Source organism: Anser cygnoides, chromosome 1 (genome assembly GCF_040182565.1).
Source record: "Anser cygnoides isolate HZ-2024a breed goose chromosome 1, Taihu_goose_T2T_genome, whole genome shotgun sequence".
Taxonomy (NCBI): Eukaryota; Metazoa; Chordata; class Aves; order Anseriformes; family Anatidae; genus Anser; species Anser cygnoides.
Window position 1 is genome coordinate 100,761,841 of NC_089873.1, and position 24,383 is coordinate 100,786,223.

A 24,383-nucleotide genomic window follows, 5' to 3' on the forward strand; every position below is an offset into this window, starting at 1 on the left:
CTGTGACGCGCCTCCGGTTCCACCGGCAGCGTGCCGGTGCGGGCCGCCATGGGGCTGAGCCGGCAGTACCTGCGCTACGTGCCCGCCGCCCTCTTCGGGCTGGTGGGCAGCGCCGGGGGCAACGCCGCCATGGTGGCGGTGGGCGGCGAGCGGGGCCGCGGCGTGGCGGTGGCGGCCTGCGAGCACGTCTTCGTGTGGGACGCGAGGAAGGGGGAGAAGGTGAGGTGGGAAAGCCGCTCTGTCCTCCCTCCATCCGAGGAAGGCCGAGCACGGGAGGATGGGTCAGTGCGCCTACAGGCAGCCCCTCAGCCCTCGGGCAAAGCCCCTTGCTCTCTGGTGGTTAAAATGCAGGGGCAGGAATTTGGGTTTCTGTGTCCCGGTTCTTGTTTGATTGGGAGGAATTGCTGCTAGTTGCCGTGTGCCTTGTAAAATGGGGTTAATTATGCTCTATTCAGCATAGAAAGCTGAAAACCGAACTTCTAAAGATGCAGAAGCGCTTAGTTGGAAGTGCAGTAGAAGTACAAAATATATTCTGGGTTCCAGGCCTCGTTCCTATTTGATTGTGAGGAATTACTTCTAGTTCCTGTGTGCTATGTAAAATGGGGTTAATTACACTCTATTTAGCACAGGAACCTGAAAAATTAACTTCTAAAGATGCAGAAATGCTTTGTTGGAAGTTCAGTAGAAGTGCAAAATATATTCTGCTAAGTGTCTGGGTCTGACATAACATTTATCATCACTTTTCGTTTTGGCTCTGACGTATCATTTATCATCACTTTACATGTTTTGTCTCCTAAAAATTGCAGGTTCTTATCCTTAAGGGTCTCAAGCAGGAGGTCAGGTTCCTCTGCCCCTCTCCAGATGGGCTGCACTTGGCTGTTGGCTATGAAGATGGATCGATCCGTATCTTCAACCTCCTGAGCGGGGAAGCGAATGTCACCTTCAATGGACACAAGGCTGCAGTTACAGCCATGCAGTACGACCAGCTCGGCGGCCGGCTGGTATCTGGCTCAAAGGTGAGGCTTGCACATCTTGGGGGCATTCCTTTCACAGTAGGGAAAAAGAGAGACTCTGTGGAGAAGGTTGATCTGAGCTAAAATGTTTGGTATTTTAGGTGGGTTATGTGCCTTGAGGAGTTAGATGAGTCAGGGCTGCAAGACAGTAGCAGGGTTGGGGAGCCCAGGGCTGGAAGAATGCTGAGGGGCAGCAGAGAGGTATTAGCAGATCTGTTGAAGGTGAAGAAGTTTGTGAGGTCAAAAATAACAAAAGGGACTCAAGCCAGAAGAGAGGTGTGTTTATTGGTCTGAATGCACATCAAGGGAAGGATCATCATCTGCATCAATCATCCTTAACATTCAAATTCTGGGTGAGAAAGCATGCTCTTGGGTAGTCTTTTCAGTCATAGAATGGTTTGGGTTGGAAGAAACCTTAAGCTCATTCAGTTCCAACCCCCCTGCAATGGGCAGGGACACCTCTGTATAGACCAGGTTACCCAAAGCCTCATCCACCCTGGCCTTGAACACTTCCAGGGATGAGGCATCCACAGCTTCTCTGGGCAACCTGTTCCAGTGCCTCACCACCCTCACACTAAAGAATTTCTTCCAAATACCTAATCTAAATCTGCCCCTTTTTAAGTTTAAAGCCATTACTTCTTGTCCTAACACTACACTCCCTGATAATAGAGTATCATAGAAGAGGTAGACATTTTGCAGAGACAAATGCTTGTCCCTTGGAGACACACTCTCTGTTCCAGGATACAGATGTCATTGTGTGGGATGTCATCAACGAGAGCGGTCTGTACCGGCTGAAAGGACACAAGGATGCTGTCACTCAAGTCCTTTTCTTGAAGGAGAAGAACTTGCTGGTCACCAGGTGAGCCAAGCTTAGTGTAGTGGTAAATCAGGAGAGAAGTAGCCATGGTTTTACTTGCTATTTATATACCCTGCGTGCTATAGCCATTTGTGTTTTTATTCTGTGCTCTCAGGCCTCACTGTACTTTTACTGCCTAAAGGATTGATCTTTTTCTATATCATAGAATCACAGAATGGATTGGCTTGGAAGGGACCTTAAAGATAATCTAGTTCCAACCCCCCTGTCATGGGCCGGGACACCTTCCAGTAGATCAGGTTGCCCAAAGCCCCATCCATACATATGAGACCTATAGGATGTTGTGATGGAGTAATGAGGTCTCAAACCTGCTAGCGTCTTAAAATACGTGTTTGTCATGTCCACACATTTTATAAATCTGTTGCCTGAATTCCGATGTGGTAAGCAGAAGGGAAATAGCTCTTCTGAATAGTAGCGTTTGTGAAAGGCTTTAACTTATAGGTGAATACAGCAACTTAAAATTACCGTAACAATGAATAGTTATATGTTTATTATGTATGTAACTAGTTTTGCTATTTATCTTGAAGAATTAAGTTGACATACCTTCTATATGTGTAATTCATGCAGCAGTGTGACAGAAAGATTGCTTCCTAGTAGGTAGTAATTAAATCAATTAATTAGGTGATAGATGTTTTGTTGTTTTTTACTTATTAACCCCAGCACGTTGACTGTATCCCTTCAATAATAATCAATTAACAGAAGATACTCAAATATCTATCAACAGTGTTTTTATTTACTAATGTCATCTAATAGGTTAATAGAAAAGTGTACTCAATCAGTTCAGTATGAAATTAGTACAAGTTTCTCATGCTTTTTTTTCTGTTTTAAATAGAAAAGAATATATTTTGTTAGTTTGGTAGATGATGCCTCTTTCCTAATGGAATTTCACATCTTTGCACATCAGTTTTAGAAATGCTTCTTAATTCTCTCAGTAGCTAAATTGAAATAAAGAATCTCAGTTCTTTTATTAACAGAGTAGAGATGTTACCATATTATTCTGGAGATTCAAAGTTTTTCTTCCCTACTTTAGCTCATTTTTTTCAGCAGATAGACCTCTCTCTGCTGTGAAGAAGACTTTTTTTTTCCCCCAAGAAGCTTATTGCAGTCCTTTGTGTGCAGAATTTTTTGTCAGATTTTCATCTGTATAATTTACAAGTACCGTTGGCTCCTGCGTAACAAAAGAGATAGATTAACAATAAATATAACTTGTAATCACTTTTTTTTAAGTAAGCTTAGTAATGGAACAACAAATTTTATATTTTTATTTGTTTGCATCTTATTGAGGAAAATAGTCTCTAACAAAGTTACCAAAAATAAAAAAGTATTATTGTTGTAGGGTGAACAGAAGGAATCTTAATGAATGTTCAAATTAGTAATGCTCTTGGAGCATTAGGTTAGCATAATATAGCCAGAAACATGTGTTTTCAAGAAAGTCTAACCCTACAGGGACTTTGAGGGACTGTGTTCAGCTGTAATTCTCCACTGGGAGGAGCAGCTCCAAATCACTGTTCAAAGTGAAGGTGATTGCTTTCGTTCTAGCCTGGTTAATGCACAGGTTGAGAACGTGGAGGCAAGTTTGAAAAGCACCTTTAGAATTTGATCAGCACTTTGCACTTACTGGTCTCACCCTAAAGAATATTGTTCTTGCCCTAAATAAGCTAAAAAGGGGGCTGTGTGACACTGGGGTTTGCAGCTGAATCTGGAGAAGGAAGTACTTTCATGAATTCCTAGATACCTTTTTGCAGCATCTTTGTGTTGCTGTACTCTTGTCCTTGCATAGCTTGTGAAATTCAGTGTGTTCCTACTCTGAGCAGCTGATCTGTGATATGTTGCAGCACGTTTTAGATTTTATGACATTGTATTAGATTTAGATTGTATTTCTTCAGCTTTCTAAGCTCATGGTATTACATGAGCTCTAGGAATCTTTCCTCACGTCTTGAGGTTTTCTTTTTTGTTATAGTGGCAAAGACACATTGGTGAAATGGTGGGACCTGGACACCCAGCACTGCTTCAAAACTCTGGTTGGACACCGCACTGAGGTAAAGAAAATGAATGTGCAGAGAGCTGTAGAGATGGAGGGGCTTTGGATTATATGTCACATCTCCCCTTGTGCTTTTTCTGTTTTCAGGGGTTGTAAACTAGAACTCTGATGTATTCTTGGTTGTTATTAAGCTTTAGGGATGAGCAAATGAGAGGCTTTCAAACTTTCTAGGAACTGTCATCAATATACAGTGGGTGACAATTCCAATACAGATGTCCCTGGAGGAAATTCCAGTTAGATCCAATTTCTTCTTGATTCCCATTTAAATAAATCAATTAAAGATGCTCTCCTATTGCTACGATAGTCAAAGGAGCCGTAAACCAATTCCTCACGTTGTGCCTTTGGACAGGTTTGGGGGATGGCTTTGATATCAGAAGAGAAACGTCTGATCACTGGGACTGCTGACAGTGAGCTGAGAGTGTGGGATATCAGTTACATCCAAGAAGAGGTAGGATATTCTCTCTGTAACCCCCCCAGTCTTGCCCATCCATCTGCTTGTCTTTGGACTAAAATGGGACTAGAACATATTAAATCCAACTGCTGTTCTGGGAAACAGAGCCAAAGCAGCATCTTTGCTGTCTGAGGGGTCCAGAAGCTGCTCTTGGGATAGACTTTTTGATGTTTTCTGTATTTTGAGCTTGCATGTGAAGCTGCAAGAACATCCAGAACAAACTTTCCGGAATATGCCAGATCTTCCAGCTGACTGGCTTACAGCTGGAGAAGACAATTTTGTGGGATAAGCAGGGGAGGACATGGAGCATTTGGTGCCTACAGGCATGCTGTAGTCCACTGTTTTTGCTGTGTACACTAACTGTTCCTTCAGGGACACGAAGTGCAAGTGAAACAGGAACCAGAACACCTTAGGTTTTGTGGTTTAAGTTACTCCTTATGGATTTTTGTCCATGAACAGGTAAAAGACCCTGATGAGCCAGAATCCAAGAAAAGCAAAGGGTCTTCACCTGTAGCAGAAAAAAACACTGAAGAGGATGAGACCCTAGAGTTAGATGAGGGCCCTGAAGAGGTAAGCTCACTTTTCCATGCTGTCTGTGGGATGGTGTGTATGTAATTCATTTGCATGGTGCCGCTTGCAGAGTCAATGGGAGTTTGAGGGCTGTTCACACATTGCTTTTCTGTATTGAGTTTATACAGCAAGTGTGATATTTAGCCTGCTAGGGAAAATGTGGTAATTCTTGTCTTGCTTCGTAACATCATCCTCAGCAACAGTTGCTGCCCCATTTATCTGCAGAACATCAGCAGAAGTGTTTGTGCCAAAGCATGTACACGTGTTGCTTTGCCCTCTGGGAGAGGGGTGGTTCAGGAAGTGTTTAATGTTTGGCAGAGCTCTTTCATTAAACAACGTTGGAATGATGTAGTTACTAGCTGTTTGGCAGCTGGTGAGTTCAGTACTGATGCTCACTTTTGCAGGTCGGTAGTAGAAGCATAGATCCATGGGGTCAGGGTGGCACCATGTGGTATGAGATTGGATTGTGTAAAGCCATTCCCACTTGTGCTGCTGGTGGAGGCTTCACCCAGTCTGTTTTTCTGGGGAAAGTTTCTGAGGTCTTTCTCTGACTCCAAACTGCTTGTAGCTGTGGTAGGTAACTGACCTTGTTAAAGATTTTTCCCAACTTCCTTTCAGAGGATTTCTCTCCCTTTAATCATTGGTTTTAGAGTCTCCATTCTCTACCTGCTCTGCCTCTTGTGACAGGGGAGCTGAACTCTCCTGCCTTTACAGCATAGAAATTAGCTTTTTTTCTTAAATGGCTATGATTTGCCAAGGGAATTAAGTTATTTTTCCACTGAGGCTGTCAATGGTATGTTTCTTGCATTTTAGATATAAAGAAAGGAGATAGCATCTGTGTAAGCTATATATTGTTTTGTCCCTAGATTATCCTTGCTATTTGTTCTACCAGGACCCTGTAGGTTCATTTTCCCCCTCTTCTCCTGAATTCCCTTTGAAGAAAGTTTCTCAGTTTGCTTGAGAATATCACTTGACCTTCCAGACAAAGGTTCTTCTTTTTTTCCTGTAGCGCCTCCTAAAGTGCAGTAAAGTTGGATCCATCATGCGGGAAGGGAGAGACCGAGTAGTTACTCTTGCCACAGACCGAACAGGCAAGATTTTGGCCTGCCATGTAAGTAATGGGGGGCTCTGCTATTGAGTTGCAGAAGAGGCTCTCAGAGACCTTGGATAATATTTGTAAGTGCCAGCCAAGGCTTTGCATGCCTATGACGGTTTGCTCTGTCTCTAGGGAACTGATGCTGTTCTGGAAGTGTTCTCCATCCTTTCTCAAGAGGAAGTCCAAAAGAAGTTGGAAAAGAAAATGAAGAAGGCAAAGAAAAAAGCCAAGTAAGAATTTACGAGGATGCTATCTGTGTCCAGAAAACTGTTAGCCCCTCAAGCAGCATGACACAGTGGTTGAACTCAAAGCTGCTGGTCATTCTGACTCTGCTAGCTGTGATGTTTTGCGGGCACTGTTCTTGTGAATCCTTGGCATATGTCTAAGCAACGCTTACTTTCTCCCAGAGACTAAGGAATTTCCTTAGAACACAAGAAACATTCCTTCTGAGTACTTTGCCTGCAGAAAGAGCTAATGTGTGGAAGGGACTGGGCAGAAAATGTCCCCCCCCCCCCCCCCCCCCCGAGCTTTCAGTTCTACCTGACATTCATATTTACACTGCTTGCTGTATCAAATAGTCTCTGGTAGGACATACTGGAATGAGTTTCATCTGAGAAGTCAGAGTGACTGATACCTCATCTCTTGTTTTACAGCAGGCAGAGATACAGGTCAGAGCTTTATTAATGGGTACTTCGTGTTAAATGGCTCTCTGGGTAGCCTGGTACTTAATGGATGCCTCACAATAGCCCACAGAGAGAGGTCTGGCTCCAGGGTAGAAACTGAAGCATAGGGCAGATAAAACTGGATTCACTTTGGCAATGAATGAGGACTTCTGGTGAGTGGTAGGAGATGAGCAGAAGCTGATGTTCCCGTCAAACACAATGCTGTTGTCTGTTTCGTATCCACCGTTCTAATGTGCCTTGTTCAAGTGCTTTGGCTCCCTTCCAGAGGAGGTTGCCTTCCTTGAGACAGTTTGTCTCTGTAGTAGCTCGCATACCGGCATGAATTTAACTGTCTAACCCTGTTCTTAAAAAGTGTTAGCACTGCTGGATAACAAGGCAATTGTTTTCGGCAGGCTATGTGGTTTCCTTATTCTCTGACCCTGTCTTAGTCTGTGTTGGCTGTGCTGAGTTATTTGACTCCCCTCCATTATCTGACATTTGTAGACAAAAGTCTGAGGAAGAGGAGCCTGAAGGGAATGTGGAGCTGAGCCTGCAGGAGGAGATTCAGCGGGTCACTAACATCAAAGCTTCCGCTAAAATCAAGTAAGTGGAAATGCTGTTACACAGGCTGAGCTGTGGTTATGCAGCTGCTTGGGAAGAGCTCTGCACAGCTCATTATGGGGGAGGTGGAAGACATTTCCCCCTCAATGTCTGTTCAACTTGGAGCTGAGCAGAAGCCTACCATAATCTGCCAGTCCATTCACACTGTCCCAAGTGGTGCTCTTCTCGCAGTCCTCTGTGGCTTAGCATGCACTTGCTTGTAGCATGCGCTCTATTTTCCCCTTTTCCAGTTGTTCTTGATACTTGATCCCTCCTGCGTTTTGTCTTATGGCCCATGTGTACAGTTCTAATTTTTTGTCTAATCAAACAGGTCGTTTGACATGATTCTCTCTCCAAAAGGAGAGCTGAAGGTTGTGTTGCTGCTCCAGAACAACATCATTGAGTCATACGTGCTGAACCTGTCAGCGCAAGTCCCACAGGCTGTCCGTGCATCCAAGATAAGCATTGGAGGCCACCGCAGTGACGTTAGGACGTTGGCTTTTAGCTCTGACAACATTGCCATTCTCTCAGCATCTGCAGAGTCCGTAAAGATTTGGAACAGGTATGCCGTGTAGTTGTGTCAGTCCCCTCTGCCCTGTGCATGTCAGTCTCTCAGAACTCAGAGATGCTGTGTTTGGGGAGACGGTGATAAGGAAGAGGGTATGATGGAGAAATATAAAATAGTGTGTTCCTTAAGTAAAGAAATAAACAGAACTGTATGGTGATACAGTATCTTGAGCGTGTCTCACTTGGGCCAGATCTTGTGTGATAAGAAGTTTTGGACTCTGCCTTTGTCCACAGGTCAACCTTGCAGTGCATCCGGACAATGGACTGTGAGTACGCGCTTTGCTCATTCTTTGTCCCAGGAGATCGGCAGGTCATCGTTGGCACCAAGGTAAATAGTGTCCCTTCTGCACTCCTGACTGCCCAGGCCCGGGAGTATGTTCCGAAAACGTCATTAAGGCAGCCTTAATGAAAATGCATTGCATTTCCTGACCTGGAACACTCAGTTTTAGGTGCAAAACCCTCAGTGACAGTGCCTGTTCTATTCCCAGAGTCTTTATGTAGCTCCTATGGCTTGAGCTGGACAGCCGGGGAGGGCTTTGGGAAGTCCCAGGTAGAGACCAGGAGTCTGGCCATCTGTGTGTGACAGCCATCTAATGAAGCTGGCTGTTCAGGAGACAGATGACAGGGTGTGCTCCCCTCTGAGGAGCTATGGAAGCCTTGACAGCTGAGCCCACAAATGGAGCAAGAGCTCCTCTACTGTCAGTAGGGCCCTGCCCTGACTCCTCCTATGGATTGTGTAACCTGGGAGTATTTCCTCTGAGCTCTCCTCTACCTTTGGAGCTTTGTTTCTCCATTAATGCGTGGCTGCTTTGTCACTGCTGGAGTCTCACCCATTTTTTTTTTTGTCATTTCTGGGAGACCTCTCTAGCACCTAAGGTCTGTTTGCAGATCTGATTAATGCTCCATAAGCTGTTCCTGGAGTGTTCTGTGAATGTGGAGGGGCTGTTTTGTCCTCTTTGTTGTGTCTTTCTCCCCAGACAGGGAAGCTGCAGCTGTATGACCTGGCTTCTGGGAGTCTGATGGAGACACTTAATGCTCATGACGGGGCAGTGTGGTCCATTGCCCTTTCACCAGACCAGGTATCTCAGCCACTCTTCTAAGCATCGTATGTTGCACGTGTGTTTGTGTAGCTCCTTCCTATCGTGCTGTGTTTGTGCTACTGGTGGGAGCATGGGAACCCCCTAATCACGGGAGGTGGAGGATGCAGCTGGTAGCATCAAAGAACTTGGGCTGTGGATATATGCACAATTTGATGAAATATCTCTCTGCGTTTGCGTGGCACATCACAGTGAGTCTTTGGGCTGGCTGGGGCCATCCTTGTTGTCTCATCTGGCTTCTGTATGACTGAGAACTCACGCTTCCCCACACATTGTGTGTGCAGCAGTATGTGTCTTGTGGGTGTGTTCCGGCTATGGAGAACTTCAGCCACCTGTAACCTGCTGCAGCGGCTGATTATCCTCCTTGTTAAATTTTCTGCTGCTTTGTAATTACAACTTGCTGAGCTTTAACTCCCAGCTGCTGGACTTGCTGGTACCTTTGTTTGCTGTATTAAAGATCCTGTTAACATGGTGTTTCTTTGTGTTGCACTCTTGCTGAGTGACCATATCACCCTCCCCATCCATCTGATGATGCTTAGGCTAGACTTCTCCTATCTGTTCCTGCAGGATGTGTTTTCCAGGCTCTTAATCGTTCTTGTGGTACCTTTTACATTACTACATTTTTTTTTTTTTTTTTTTTTTGCTGGTGGCAGGGGGTTTGGACCAGATGGCCTCCAGAGGGCTCTGCCAACCTCCATGATGCTGTGATTCTGTGAACTGCAGCTTTAGTTTTAAGGAAAAGGATAATTTTCATTACATTAATTTTCCCTAAGCTTGTTTTAATTGATATTAAGTTTACTTTGGTTGAACTGCGATCACCTGTCACTTCTGTTGCCCATGCTCACAATAAATAGGCCTGCCTGTTTACTCTACCTGAATTCTGGTGTTACAATAGTTTCTTCCTGGATCTCCCATTGTATTTCCAAAGTTATTGAGAACGTACATTGACAGTTTAGAGAGTACCTAATTCTGCTCTGTAAAGCCTTAGGTTTGGGGAATCTGAAACCATTGATTTATAAATGTCTGACACAGGTAGCTGCTTTTTGACAGTCTTGTGAGTTTTTGGAGCAGTGTTTCATCAGTCTTGTAATGTGATTAGGGTACACGGCTTTTCCCTAAGCATAACAGATGAGAAATGTTTACTGAACCCACATGCTTTCTGAGCCATGATGCTTAATAGTTATTGCATTTCTCTCTAGAAATGGTCAATGCTACTGAAATTATATTTTTATTTTCCCATTTTACATTCACAGACTCACTGAGTTTGTCCTGGCTATCCCGGCTGAAGAAATCTACTTCTGTCTCTTTATTCCTATACTGTTTTTTCCTCTGTTGTCAGAATTCAGATTCATGTTGGTTTCTGTCAACTTTTCACTTTCTTCTCTTTTTTCTGTGTGCTTTTCTTCATTTTCCGAAGTGGTCAGCTTGTGCTAGAAGGTACAGTGTTGCTTTTAGTGGAATCAAAGCCATAACAAGTAATGACCTGCCTGGATTCATTTACTCTGCAGATTAAAACATATGGGGGAGTTTTTACCCTTGTTCTTCACATAAAAGTGTTCATTCAACCCTTTAGAAGGATGTACTTGTGGTTTGATGGTGAGGTGTTTGTGATCCAGAAACGAGAGCATCAGCTTGCCCACACACAAAACACGTGCACTTCATTACCTACATCTGAGATGACTACTTTCAGTCCCAGAATTTCAGTCCATGTCCAGATTTACATTTGCAGTCTTAGACCTGACTGCCAGAGCTTTTGAAATTGTTGTTGCTGAGCCAATAAGTAATGCGTGTTCCAACCACAGCAAGTGTTCCTCACAGTGTCCTCTTAATCATTAATGCTGTGGGAATGTGAGGCATTTCAAAAACCTCCTTGTAGTTGACAGTTCCTTGTCTGAAGAATTTCTGTGTTACGGTGGAACTGATTTCACATTAACTTTGTTCTTCCCCTGCAGCGTGGTTTTGTGACAGGAGGTGCTGATAAATGCGTCAAGTTCTGGGAGTTTGAGCTTGTGAAGGACGAGAGCAGCGTTCAGAAAAGGTGAGAAAAGAAACTGTTCTAGACTGCATTCAGCTGCAGTATTCATTCTTACTGATGGATGCTTTGGCTTTTGCTTTGCACCACAAGAATTGCCAATGACGTGCATGGAATGCAGGGAGAAGAGTGTCAGAGCTCAGAGCAGTTTTGTGGAGGTCTGAGCCTAGCTGAGGAAGGGAACTTGTTATGTCGTGGTCCCTTGCTTGTGTCTGATTTAGCCGCTAATCACAGGATGGGTCTGCAGCTCGTTAAGTGGTAAATTTAGCAGTGGAGTCTGTCACCCTGCAGTGCTGTGCTCATTTCCAATACTGTCTTCCTCAAGTCCTGATGAGAAACAAGATGCTGCATGTTAGGATTAACTGTTGTAGAGGTTGTATTCATGCTTCTTCCCAGTTTGTTCCTTTGGGATAACAACTGTGTTTTTTCTCTCTTCGTGTTGCCAGGCTGTCCATGAAGGAGGTGCGCATCTTGCAGCTGGACGAAGATGTTCTGTGTGTGCGTTACAGCCCCAACCAGAAACTGCTGGCTGTCTCCTTGCTGGATTGCACTGTGAAGATTTTCTACACTGACACACTCAAGGTGCATGACCATATGGGCTGTGAGGCTGTGCAGGGCAGGGATATGTTGGACGAGTGCCTGTTTATTGCAGGGCACTAGTGAAAATCAAAGAGAGACCATGTGTTCCATGTCAGGTACTTGCCTGCCAACAAAACTGACAGAGCCTTGGCTTGCCCACACTGGGGAGAAAATGTTTGATCTGGAAAGGGTTGTGAAACCTGCAGGTTTAGATTCACTCTAACCCGGCAGGTGTGATGGTGTGCCAGAGCTGCGTGGCACTGTAAGGGTGGAGATGGATCAGTGTTACACGTGGCACTTAAATAGGGCATAGCACAGGCAAATCCTGGAGGAGGAGAATCTTGCTCATACAGTTTGAGGCAGTATGTGGTGGTTTTGTGATTTGTGTATTAGCACATGAATGTTAGGGAAATGACGAAAGGAAGACCAACAGTGACAGCTATGCAAAGTGAAACAGAGAGAAACTCTATACGCAGTGATAGAACCAGTTAGCTCAGTTTGCTTGTCTCCTTACGCCCCATCGCAGTTCTGCAAAAACATCCTGCTGCTACTTGTGCTCAGAGCAAGAGCGAAGGCAGGGTGGTGCTAGAAAGACAGGCGTCCTGAGGCAGAGCAGAGCTAGCCAGGAGCTTGACATTTTCACAAAGCCATTCCCAGCATGTCTAACTAAGACATCTTTCTTCTCCTTCAGTTTTTCCTCTCTCTGTACGGACACAAGCTGCCAGTGTTGTGCATGGACATCTCCTATGTAAGTATCATTAGGGGTGTGCATCTGTTGCAGGTGGGACTGTGGTGATGTTGATGACTGTGAGAACCTCTGCTGGCAGCAGGGCTGCCGGGATAACGCTCTCATCACCTTGCTCCTGACCTAGTCAGCAGTTTCTTGATGGGACACAGCAAGCCCCTCCTGATCTCTGCGCACTCTCTGCTGCAGTTACTAACTTGAGTGGAGTCTGAATTCTTTGTTAGCGGGAGCACAGAGCAGGTGCTGAGTTGGAGCAGCCTCTTCGTGCCTGTTCCTTCTTGGGCTGTGTCTTGCTCTGGGATGGTCTTGAAATGAGGCCCATTGGAAGCCAAAAACGTCAAGAGTTAGCTAAGGTCTTAAATGCCTGCAGAGGTTCAGAAAAGTCTGGGTACTGTCCATGAGCTGTGCCAGTACAACAAGGATGTGCCACCCTAAGGCGAGAGATGGAAGGATCAGGAGGGGATGTTTCAGGAGCCAGTGCCTTGGCACTGCTTAGTCACTGGTTCACTGGTGATTCCTCACAGGGCTGCCAGCCAGCTGCCCACACCTTTTTTCTCTGTATTTCTCTGTAGGATGGGGCTCTAATTGCTACCGGCTCTGCTGATAGGAATGTGAAGATTTGGGGCTTGGATTTTGGGGACTGTCACCGCTCTCTCTTTGCCCATGATGACAGGTCAGTCAAATCCCACAGCATCTCTGGGTTGTGGGCTGCTTTGTCTTCAAGGGGTTGTGATCCAGCATTGACCTTTTTGCCCGGCATATTGGGGAAAAGTCATCAATAGTGTTCCCCAAATGGGTGAATTTGAGCCTTTGGCTACCTTTCCTACAAGGTCCCTTGTATTAGCACCAAGCCCGTGAGCTGGGCTTTCCATGGATAGTCCCAGTCAGTGGGCCACAACAAGCACAAGTGTGGCTAGAGCTGTCTGGTAGCAGCTGGGCTCACAGCGTTCTTGTTGCAAACCTCACTGGCTCCATGGGGTGCTCCTGCCCTCCGGCAGCAGCTGGTGCTGTTTGTCCCAGGCCAGACTCTGCCTTGGAGAACATGGTGGCTACAGTGGGGGCTGGTGTCGGAAGGCATTTCTCCAGAGACAGGTGGTGATGAGGGCTACAGGGGTTTGGAATACTCTGCTGTACACACATGTATTTTGAGATTCCTTTCTCCCCTATTTTTTTCCCTCCCAGTGTGATGTATCTCCAGTTTGTGGCCAAATCTCATCTCTTCTTCACAGCTGGGAAGGACAACAAGATTAAACAGTGGGATGCAGATAAATTTGAGCACATCCAGACGCTGGAGGTAGGAAGTCTGGGAGGCTGTTGAAAGGAAGTGTTATCCCTGTGTGAGCAGCACTTTCCTCAGGAGTGGGAGCTGTGTGGTGTTCATGTCTTGCCTCCTTTCTCTACTCTGTAGGGGCATCACCAGGAGGTATGGTGTTTGGCACTCAGTCCCAATGGAGACTACGTGGTGTCAGCATCCCATGACAAGTCCCTGCGCCTCTGGGAAAGGACAAGGGAGCCACTTGTTTTGGAAGAGGAGAGGGAGATGGTGAGAGTTGCATTTTTTCCTGCCAAAAACAACTTCCAGAACTGTTTTCTCCCCAGCAGGCGGATTCCTCATTTTTCACTGCGGAAGAGTCTGGCTCCACGCTTGGCAGACTTGCTTCTCACTAACCACAGCCTGGTGTTGAGGTGCCAAGGTTGATTTCCATCTTCTGCACGCTTGGACTGTTGCCTTGAGCTGTCTGGAGACAGCACTGCAAATGTTGCTGGTGCTCTCTTGTCTGTACTGCATTGCAGATGCCTGGCTAACTTGCCCTCTGCTTTGCTTCTGTCCTGCTTCCCAGGTTTTCCTCTGTAGTTGTGGTTTTCTCCAGTTTTGCTGGCTTCATCCTTCAAGCTCCTTTTCAAGCATCTCTTATTCTCTTGTGCTGTCTTCCACTCAAATGTGTTTTGGAGGCAGTTGAGCAGGTGGCTGCTGTGGGGTGATGGAGAGTGCTGCTCCTGTTAAATGCCTTCTGCTTTGTTTTCCCCTTTTCCAAGCGCGAGAAGCCCGTTCTGTTTAGTGTCAGGCCCCAGAGCTCAGGGATGCTACAAGAAGCCCCTTCTACTCCTTCTGAACCTGTATTGTGAGGAGTTGTACTCACAGAAGGACTCTGGTGTGAGGGAAGCTCCGGGGGTCTGTAGTCCAACCCCCTGCTCACAGCAGGCTGACACTAAAGCCCTGTTATGTTGCTGAAAGACTTGCCTTGGTTATTCCTGAGCGTCTCCAATGAAGGACATTTTTTCAGGCTGAGCACCTGTTTCAGTGCTGAACCACCCTTGGAGTGGGGGTAGCATTTTTTCACACCTCCCATGGGAAATTACTCTGGGACAAACTGTAACTCTTGTGTTTTGCTATTTCCCTCTGTCTCCCATTCCTAAAGAAGTTCTCAAACCACAGTGGGGAAAGGCTGTAGCAGCATGTGCAGAAGCAAGAGTGGTTGAGAAACCCACAAGAAATGGTTTTATCCCAGCCTGTTTGCAGAGAGCTGAGGTGACCCATAGGCAGCATCGTGATGCCCAGTAGCTGGTGTGCTGGGAAAGCTGATGGTAACAGGAGAAACAGAGTTCCTTTTCCATATGTGAAAAGTGTCTTTTGGGGCAAATTTGAGTAACAAGGTGGGCATGAATACACCAGTAGTGTATTACACACTGATGGAGCCCTATAAACGTGGGAGATGGTGGGCAGGAGACTCTTCTTGCAGGCTAGAACAGTCCTAGAACTTGACTAGGCTTATTTCTTCTGGCATGAAGCATGTGCTTCATGCCACATGCTGTTCAGTCTGGTGCTGAATTGCTGTTGTCTCTGTCTCAGCCTGATGGGCTGTCTGTGGGCTGCCTGTTCCAGCATCCAGAGTGCAGACCCTGATTTCTTTCTGTCTGGGAGACGTCAAAGTTCTCTATGGGAAGGGGACCAGTGACAAGCGGGCATTTTGCACTGACGTTGATCTCCGCTGATGAGTCCTGGTTTCTGCACTGGGCTGTGAGAAGCTGCAGGCTCTGTTGCTCAACCAGCCTGGAAGGGACTTGTCCCCTTGCTTGCCACCTGTTCACCAGTGTTAATGCATTGTGTCCTCATTCACTGCAGCAACGAGAAGCTGAGTATGAAGAAAGTGTGGCGAAGGAAGATCAGCCTGTGGTGAGTTGTGCCATCTGAGTGTGTGTCAGTCTGACTGTACAGAGCTCCTTCGTAAGTCAGTATTTCTGTAAGAGACACAGAAGAGGTGTCAGAGAAGACTGGTGATTTTATTGCTTCAAGGAGGTGTGTGGGAGAAGGTGCTGCTAAAGCTGTGGTGATAGAGTTGACTCTGGTACTTGCTACAGACAATTTCAGGAGTGTGTGTGGAGCTCACCAAACTGCCACACAGTAGCTGTGGATGCAAAATACCTCCACTGTTCACATGCCCAGAAGCTCCTCAGCGAGATTGTGCTGCCTTGTGCCAGCTGCTTCCAGGTCCTGGATGGGTGGGGAAGCCTGATCCCTCTTGCACAGATTCTGGGGTTGTGTTGCTGGTGGTTTTGACACTGGGCGGATCACTTGGCCTCGTTTAGTGGAGCAAGGACCATGTTTACTGGCCTCCCAGAGCTCAGTGTTAACACGATGCCACTGTTCCCGTGCAAGTGCTGTGCACTTGGGAAGTCCTTTAACACCTCAGACAAATGACAAGTTTAGGGAACGGCCCTGATTAGATGCAGGGGGTGCCTGCGTGTATCAGCTTCTCGGCTGCTGCAGGAGGGAACTGCAAACTCTGTGTTTTGTAGGTGGCTGGAGAGACACAAGGAGAGACGGGGCTGGCAGGGAAGAAGACCATTGAAACCATCAAAGCGGTAAGATTGCATGGATCCCCCAGCAATGCCTTGTGCCTTATTGATCTCTCAAAGAACAGGGGTTTCACACAGTCAGAACAGGAGTTTGAAGAGGAGAAATCTGTGCTGTTATGTACATGCAGCAACTCAAGAGGAGTTGATCTGAGAGATACAAAGGTGCAGGTGCTTCTGCCTGCAGGAGCAGTCTGTCTTGCTCTGTGGCCAACAGAGAGGGATGTGACCTTCTTCAAGGCTCTGGAGGGGTCACCCACAAGGAACGACCTCCTCCCAAGATCTCTCTGCAGAACGAGGGGTGAGATTCCTGTAGATACTCAAGCTTCACGTTTCTTTGCCTGTCGTGTGGGACAGACAGGGGTGTTCTTGCCCTTTGGGGGTTGTAGCTAAAAGAAGCACAAGGCAGCTGGAGTAATCTGTAGGTATCAGCATCTCCTCAAAGGGCTGAGGAGTCCTGTGAGCACCTGAGCAAGGTGGAAATTTATTGCAGTGCTTGAGGTGGGGGTGTGGAATTTCACGGCCACAGGTTTGAACAGTCTGGTGCTCTTGTAAATACAGAGAAAATTCTTAGTCTGAATAATAAAAATGGCCCGACCCTAGCTTGTGCCTCAAAGGGGTAGCGCTTGCTGGGTCTCTCTGACATTGAACTATGCAGTTCCAACATCAAGGCGGTAATTGAAGCTGCACCCTGGGCAGCTGGGGGAATGTGGATGGTGTTTGACTCCTTCAGGACACGATTGGTGTGCTCAGAGTAGCAGTGTGGTCTGTAATAGGCGTTACCTTTCTGAGAAAGATGTCCTGTGATGCTCCAAGTCAGCCCCGCTGCATCCCCCTCCGTTTGTCCAGTGGGACATGAGCTTTGCTGTGCCTCATGTGATGTGACTGACAGTGCTGTTCCTGTGCTGCGCAGGCTGAGCGGATCATGGAGGCTATCGAGCTGTACAGAGAAGAGATGGCAAAACTGAAGGAGCACAAGGCCATATGCAAAGCTGCAGGAAAAGAGGTAAAAGACTGAGGAAAGTCCCAGTCCCAGGGTGTGTGGGTGTATCTTCCCAGCTGTCACCTTGGTGGAAAGGCTCAGCGTGCAGATAAAATCAGGGCAGCTGGGAACAGGAGAGATTTGCTGAAGTCTTTCAGAGAACAGGATGGCACTGTGCTCTGGAGCACAGTTAGTGGTGTGTTCTTTCCAAGGATTTTTGTATTTAAAGTCATAGTAGGATGTAGGTTTTGTCTCTGGCAGTCTATACTGCTGCAAATTCATCCCATCACTTAGCCTGTTCCTTGCCTTCATATCAACGCTTCTTGCTAAATAAATGGCTGCCATATAAGTGGGTAAAAGTGAAGTGGCAATAAGCAGTGGAGGAAAATTCATATGTATTTGAGTTAGTCATGCATGTCTGAGAATAGGTTGCCTTGCAGCTACAAATGAGGCCTTCAGTGAGGTTCTGAGGAGGGTGGAAGTGTGGGAATTGCACAAAGACATTTGATAAAAGCTGTGTTGTACTGTGGGTTAGTTTTCTCTGGGAACATGCATTTGTAGACACACACCTGCTTCATTCTAACCCATTCTGTGTCTCCAGGTTCCCTATCCTGTCAATCCCATTCTCCGTGCCTACGGAAACATTACAGTAAGTGGAGTGCCCAGGCCACAGGCTGTGTGCCTTCCTCAATGGCAATGAGGCTGTTTGGTTTTCTGTCTGAGCCAAAGCATCGGGTTGTTGTGGGGAGGGAAGATTTTTTGGTTCAACTTGAAATGAAAATGCAGAACTTCTGCTTCGTGTGCAAAGTGAACAGATTTTTTTTTTTTTTGTACAAGTATAATAAAAGTAAAGCAGCTGGCCATAACCCTGATGGTAGCCTTGACCTTATGTACAGGTTGAGTCAGTCATTTTGGTATTCTCCAAGATATTCTTTCCCTGCTATTTCAAATCTTTCCTGAGCCAGCACATCTTCCTGCTATAGCATATTCTGGTGGAGCTGTGCCATCTGATATAAATACCTGAGCATCCACTGGAATTGGTAATTGAAAACCTGTGCTGCCCTGGCAATGTGGCATCTGTAAGCACTTAACCAGAACCATTCTCCCCCTTACTCTGTAAATACAGGCATGTTTAAGCGTGAGTTAAATAGTTTGAATAGGGGTGAATGAAATCCTGTGGCTTAATAAGTAGCAATTTATTTCATTCAGTTTCATTGTACAGTGAAGGTCCTGGAAGAGTGCCTGAGTGCTAGGTTGCTGGGTAAAAACACAGTGGCAAGTTACAACATGTTATGTGGTGAGCTGACCATGATGAGCATTTACTGTGTCAACCCATGAACAAAAATACCTTATGTGTTGACGGTCTGTTATCCTCTTTCTTGGGAGAGACTTTGATTGTGGAACACTTGTCCCAGCATATCTTCTGTGTTGCTTTGACTTGAGAAGCAGGAGCTAGAAGCACTTGGATGCTTTCTGACCTAAATCAGCTGGGCAGGGCAGCACCTAGCAAGGCAGGGCTGTGTTGTAGCCGCCCAGGTTTATTTTTATGGTATTGGTGCAGCTCTTAGTGATTCTGATTCTTTTTGTAAAGAATCTACGTTGAGAGAATTCCATATGGTAGTTAAATGCGCAGGTAATGCAGGGCTAGAGGTAGTGCCTTTACCTGCTTATGTCATACTTAGCACATGACAGTTTTCATTATATTCTGGAAGTTTCTGACTGTACAAAATACACATGCACAGATGCATGGATTTAATTGATTAATAAAAATCCAGTACTCTGAGTAGATTCATTTTTAGTTTTCATGGTTTATTCTGATACATACTTACAGTATGCATTTTGAAATACCCTCATAAAGACCCTTGTTTTTTCATTCTCCCCTTTCTGAAGTGTGCCATGTCAAGTGAAACTGCCTTTTGTCTTCCTTCTAACCACCTTACCAGAGCCATTCTGTTCCTTCCTCTGTGATTATAGGTGTAGTTAATTATAAGGTTCATAGACTGAACAGAAGTGAATTAAATCCTATGACTTGGTATTTAGGCACTTCTCTTTGGCACTTGGCAGCTCTGCTCTTCGTGTGCCAAACTTAAAGCAGATAAACAGGAGTAGCATGAATCATTAAGTCTTTGGGAGATGAGTTTGCATAAGGTTTTATATGTGTAATTTGTCTGTTCCACCAAGTCTTTATTTAGCTACTTGATAGCTGGTTTTATTTAGCTGGCAGATAATTTAGCTAGTTGAATATAAATTAGTTTTCTTAAAGTATTCTTCACCAGTTTAATGTATCCTGAGAAGGTTGGGTTTATGTTTTGTGGAGGGAGAATTTTCAGACTGGTAGCTGACTGGTGCTGCAGGGGTGTTTTTCTTTGTTATATTCGTGTTGATTTGTCCATCTCACAAGATGTGACTGCATTTTTTTTAACTGGGTGAAATGTACTGTAAGGCACATGTTTGTCTTGGAGTGTTTCTTGCTATGCAGAGCTGGTGTCTTTCCTCTGTTACAGCCTTCCGAATACGTGCTAGAAGTTTTCAAGAAGGTCAAGTCAAGGTGAGTTCTGAGTCTTATTGCTGAACAGGTTTGTGTTCGATTGGGTTTCTGGGTCCAGGGTTGTTTGGTGTCTTGGGATGGACCTTGTGCTAGAGTGGGCAGTGCTTTAAAGCAGGGAGGTTACTGTCTCTGACGGTCTTTTTTGAGCATGCGTGGAACTGGGAAATGGAAATTGTTCTTCCATGGGGAGTGTTGGATGAAGCTTGTGTATGCGGGTTGGGTTGGCTGCCTGGAGATGCACATGTATGTGAAGAGCAGCCTGGGGATGCTGAGGAGGGAAGGCTGTGTGCCTGCTCTATGCCAGAAGGTGTCTACTAGCCCTGGATCTGGTCTGTGCGGATGCACTGTGCTTTGTGGGCAGGCATGGATCAGCAGTGGGGAACACTTAGTACAGCTTTTGTGCCATAACCTTCCCATGTTCCTTGCTCATCTGTAGCAGTGCAGTGGCTGAGACTACTCTTTCCATACCTTTGTTTCCTCCTCAGTGAGCTGGAAGAGTCTCTCCTGGTGCTGCCCTTCTCCTACGTCCCTGACCTGCTCAGACTCTTCAATGAATATATTCGCTTGGGTGCAGAAGTTGAACTCCTGTGCCGTGCTCTCCTCTTCCTGCTCAAGTGAGTCTTGCATCTGCCTAGACAGGCCTGCTGGTCTTAGTTCAGCTGCCATTGCTGTCCAGATCCTGGACCCCAGGAAGCCCTAACAAGGCTTTGGTCATGTTCCTTCACCTGTTCCTTTGGGCTCCTCTTGAACTCACTTTGTGCCAGTTCATGTGAACAGAGAGGTGCTCCTTGCTCCTGTGCTGTAAGCCAGTACAGAAATACACCCTTTCTCTCTGGAGCACCTCTCCTACGAAGAAAGGCTGAGAGAGCTGGGGATGTTCAGCCTGAAGACGAGTAGGCTCCAGGAAGGTCTCACTGTGACCTTTCAGTACTTAAAGAGGTCTTACAAAAAAGATGGAGAGTTCTCTACTCGGGTAGATAATGATAGGACAAGGGGGAATGGTCTTAAACTAAAGAGGATAGATTTAGACTAGACATTAGGAGATCCTTCACTGTAAGGGTAGTGAGGCACTGGAACAGGTTGCCCAGAGAGGTTGTGGATGCCCCATCCCTGGAGGTGTTCAAGGCCAGGTTGGATGGGGCCTTGGCCAACCTGATCTAGTGGGTGGCATCCCTGCCTAGGGCAGGGGGGTTGGAACTAGATGATCTTTAAGGTCCCTTCCAACCTGAGCCATTCTGTGATTCTCCCGGAGCTGTAAAGACTACCTTGCTTGCTGTGAATGCAGCATAAGTGTGTGGGGAAAATTTGGACTTTGTAATGTATTTATGGCTCTGAAGCTTTTGGGAAGCCACCGTGGGAATAAATCCCTCTCTGTGGGAGATGAGGAATTGCTGCAGCTCCCAGCTGCACCAAATGGTGTGTGGGAAACAGACTAATCAGGATGCTGAGTGCTGATGTGCCCATGTTGATGTGGGTTGCTTATCCTGCCTCAGTTGTATGAAAGATTCTACATCAAGGTTGAAATGGCACCCACCAGTCGCTGGCACAGAGTCATTGTCCACATGCACGCACGTCTTCAAGTGGTGCCCCAGAGAGACCTTTCCCTTGAACTATTCATATGTTAAAAAGAAGCTTCAGAAAGCAGTTTCTTCCAGATAAATTTGTCCATGCCTGTTATATAAATCTGGTCTAGGCAGGCATAAATAATAATAATAATAATAAAATCCAATATACAGAAAATATAGAGGTTTGGGAGAGGGCCTAAATGATGTTTTTAAGAACAATGCTGCATCTGTACATCAGAGCTCTCTGCCTGCTTTGTTCCCAGGATACATTTTGGTCAGATAACAACCAACCAGATGCTGGTGACAGTGATAGAAAACCTGAAGAAAACCACCATCTCCAGAGTCAGTGAGGCCCGGGTGAGTGTTGCAGCCTCTCGTTTTCCAGGATCTGGAATAACAGGATTGGCCAATGGCTGGGAGCATGTGGTATCCAGTGGGAAAGCTGGTTGGAGGTCTTGAGCCCATTTGATATTCTTCCTGTGCAAATTGGCTGGATTTTCCTTATGTTCTAACTGATGTGAGAATATCCAGTGATGCGCGTTCTCTCTCCCTCTTCTTTTTCCCCTCCCCTTCACTTACTCTTGGTTTTCTTTGATATGTGTAATTGGGCTTTGGCTCTCTAGTAGAGGTAAATGAACTCTTAACTTCTCTTTGGCTTTTTGTGGCCTACTGATCTCTCAAATACAGACTGCCGGTGTCTTTCCAAAGACAACTTCAGATGACTGTCAACAACTGTCTTTCAGAGGGTAGTGGATTATAGCTCTTATTAACAAAGAAATGTGGGGAACGGAGTGCAGGTCTGGTTGTTCTCCTATTCAGTTGAAGTTTATTTAAATCTGAGGGATTGTCTTGCTTTCATCAGCTCTCAGTAAAGGGTGGCCAGAGTGTCACCCTGTTCCAGGCAGCAGGACCTTCTGCCACCTAACAAGCTTGAGATACGCCAAACAGTGTGGTGCTTGTCTGTCTCTACAGGATGTGCTGGGATTTAACATGGCAGGGCTCCAGCATCTGAAGAGGGAGATTGAGGCCAAGGATGAGGTCATGTTTTTTGCTGATGCTACTGACCGTTTTGAGGAGAAGAAGAGGAAGAGGAAGAAGAAAGAAAAGATGATTCTTGCAGTGGTTTAGCATTTGCTGCCCAAGACCCAGAACACCTGGATGAGGCCATGTAACCTCAGTGCTGGCCTTGGAACTTTCTAGTGGCTGAACATCTCTGATGATGTCGAGTGACTGGGATGAAGTCTGTGCCCTCTGGGGACGATGCCAACACAGAAAGATTCTCTCTGCCTAGTGAGATGAACTCTCTTGTGTTCTGCTGTATACTTATGTGTTTGAACCACTTCTGGGGTGGCTGTGACAGGTGCATGCCTTTCCTCAATCAGAATGCCTGTTAGAATTTGAGTTGATTTCATTCCGGAGAAAAGATCAGCTCACTGGCAGCATGTTAACTGAATGCAGTGAGTCAGCACGTGGACTGACAGTGAGACCATGCCCTATCCCTGGAAGGCAGCTGGCAAGAGTTTGTTCTGTTTTGACACCTGCTGGTGACTTGTGGAAGTGCTTAAAAGCTGTGTGCAAGGCTATGAGACTTCAGCAGTGTGACAACTTGGTCTACAGCCACTCACTTTTTAGTGGAACACGGAGAAAACTCTGCTCTGTTCAAGACATGATTATATATGCTTTATAAAACAACTTTGTTCATGGAGTTTTGTCCTGATATTTTTATAGTAAAGCCTCAACTGCTTCACCATCTTTTATCAATTCTCAAAGGATTTTTTTTTCCACAGAATAAAATCTGTGGGAGCAAATGAAAGCTGCCGTAAAGCATTGTGCTCTTCTACAGAGTTGGCAGATGGAGGATGAGAAGTGTGGGTTATTTGTATCGTTCTTGCTCCCATTTATTAGAAATTGCACAGAACTGTTGCAATGTTGTAGTTGTCCTGTATCAGATAAAATAATTTATATTCACAGCGGGGGGCAGAGTAAAGTGAGCAGGTCTCTGCTGCTGTTGGTCTGTTACTAGTTTTTAGCATATATATATATATATATATTTATTTTTTTTTTACCCAGTAATCATGGATTTTGTTAATGTGGTGGGAGCTGGTTCTGGATATTTCACTGAAAATAATAATACTGTTGGACTTACAGGTCTGACTCAGGTACTCAAAGCAGGGCTTCTTTTTAACTTGAACTTCATCTGAATTTTTAATTGCATCCCAGTTGTTACTGACTCTACTGTCTTTGACTTATGTTCTATTAATAGCAATTGTACATAAGGTAAACGGTTCTGTTAGTTAATCTTTTAGCAGCACTTCAGGTGCTCAGAGAATAACTGCTGTTAGTAAGTAACTCTGTTGGGGGCTGATGGTTCATTTGTTTCTTCAGAATGGGTAATTTAAATTTAGAGCACAACTTCGTACTCCAGTTCCAGGAGAGAGGTCTCAGACTCTTTGGAAATAGCAATCTTCATACAGCTCTGCCAGTTGTTTCTGAGAGCCTCTATAATTTTATATTTATGTAGGTATAGATGAAACATGAGATCAAACAGCTCCATTCAGACATCTCCGTCCTGGCTGTTCTATTCCTTTACGTCTAAAGGAGACCCCCATAAGAGAGAGGGAGAGGAAGCACTGTGCAACAGTAGGATGATGAACTGTATTGGTAATAATATTTGAAGTCTTGTATCCTTGTCAACTGCTGCTGAAAAAGGCTGGTACACCAGGAAAACAAAGGATGAAAAGCGTTACAAATGGAGGGGTGGCTCATGACACTACAGTGCACCTTCACAGTGATGACTGAGGAAAGAGATACCAAAAGGGGGAGGCTGACTCTGTGCTTCAGTGTGATGTGCTCTGTCTTTAACCCTTATGCCAGGGAGATAAATATTTGGGAACCTCAGCAATGAGCTGCTGTTTGATGATCCTCTGGGAGCCCTGGGAGAAAAGTCCTGGTCATGGGTGCACATAGACTTGGGGAGTGATGACAAGCACGTACATTATGGTATAGAAGAGTGATGCACTCTGATCTTGTCATGATGATGACAGGTGACTCCTTTGAGGTAAGTTGGAGGAGGTGGAATTCCTTCACCTTCATCTCTGTTTGTTGT

General features: G+C 45.6%; 1 protein-coding gene across 1 annotated transcript; it reads left to right on the forward strand.

The window, feature by feature from the left end:
- Positions 1 to 45: 45 nt before the first annotated feature.
- On the forward strand, positions 46 to 23,034 carry WDR3 (WD repeat domain 3). The gene is made up of 26 exons (XM_013196356.3): positions 46 to 219; positions 807 to 1,016; positions 1,754 to 1,872; positions 3,848 to 3,926; positions 4,278 to 4,376; positions 4,839 to 4,949; positions 5,959 to 6,060; positions 6,178 to 6,275; positions 7,212 to 7,310; positions 7,639 to 7,869; positions 8,109 to 8,202; positions 8,852 to 8,953; positions 10,924 to 11,009; positions 11,450 to 11,585; positions 12,274 to 12,330; positions 12,900 to 13,000; positions 13,510 to 13,621; positions 13,736 to 13,870; positions 15,452 to 15,502; positions 16,126 to 16,191; positions 17,096 to 17,188; positions 17,766 to 17,813; positions 19,669 to 19,712; positions 20,198 to 20,326; positions 21,541 to 21,634; positions 22,250 to 23,034. Exons 1-26 carry the CDS (start codon positions 49 to 51, stop codon positions 22,403 to 22,405), a joined length of 2,823 nt encoding a protein of 940 aa, XP_013051810.3. The 5' UTR covers positions 46 to 48; the 3' UTR covers positions 22,406 to 23,034.
- The last annotated feature ends 1,349 nt before the right edge of the window (positions 23,035 to 24,383 follow it).

Bases quoted from the DNA above. Each gene is read 5' to 3' on its own strand.
- WDR3 (XM_013196356.3), top strand. From the start codon at position 49: ATGGGGCTGAGCCGGCAGTACCTGCGCTACGTGCCCGCCGCCCTCTTC. The intron at 13,001-13,509 runs GTCAGTCAAATC...TTTCCCTCCCAG, and splicing joins CTCTTTGCCCATGATGACAG to TGTGATGTATCTCCAGTTTG. The intron at 20,327-21,540 runs GTGAGTCTTGCA...CTTTGTTCCCAG, and splicing joins GCTCTCCTCTTCCTGCTCAA to GATACATTTTGGTCAGATAA.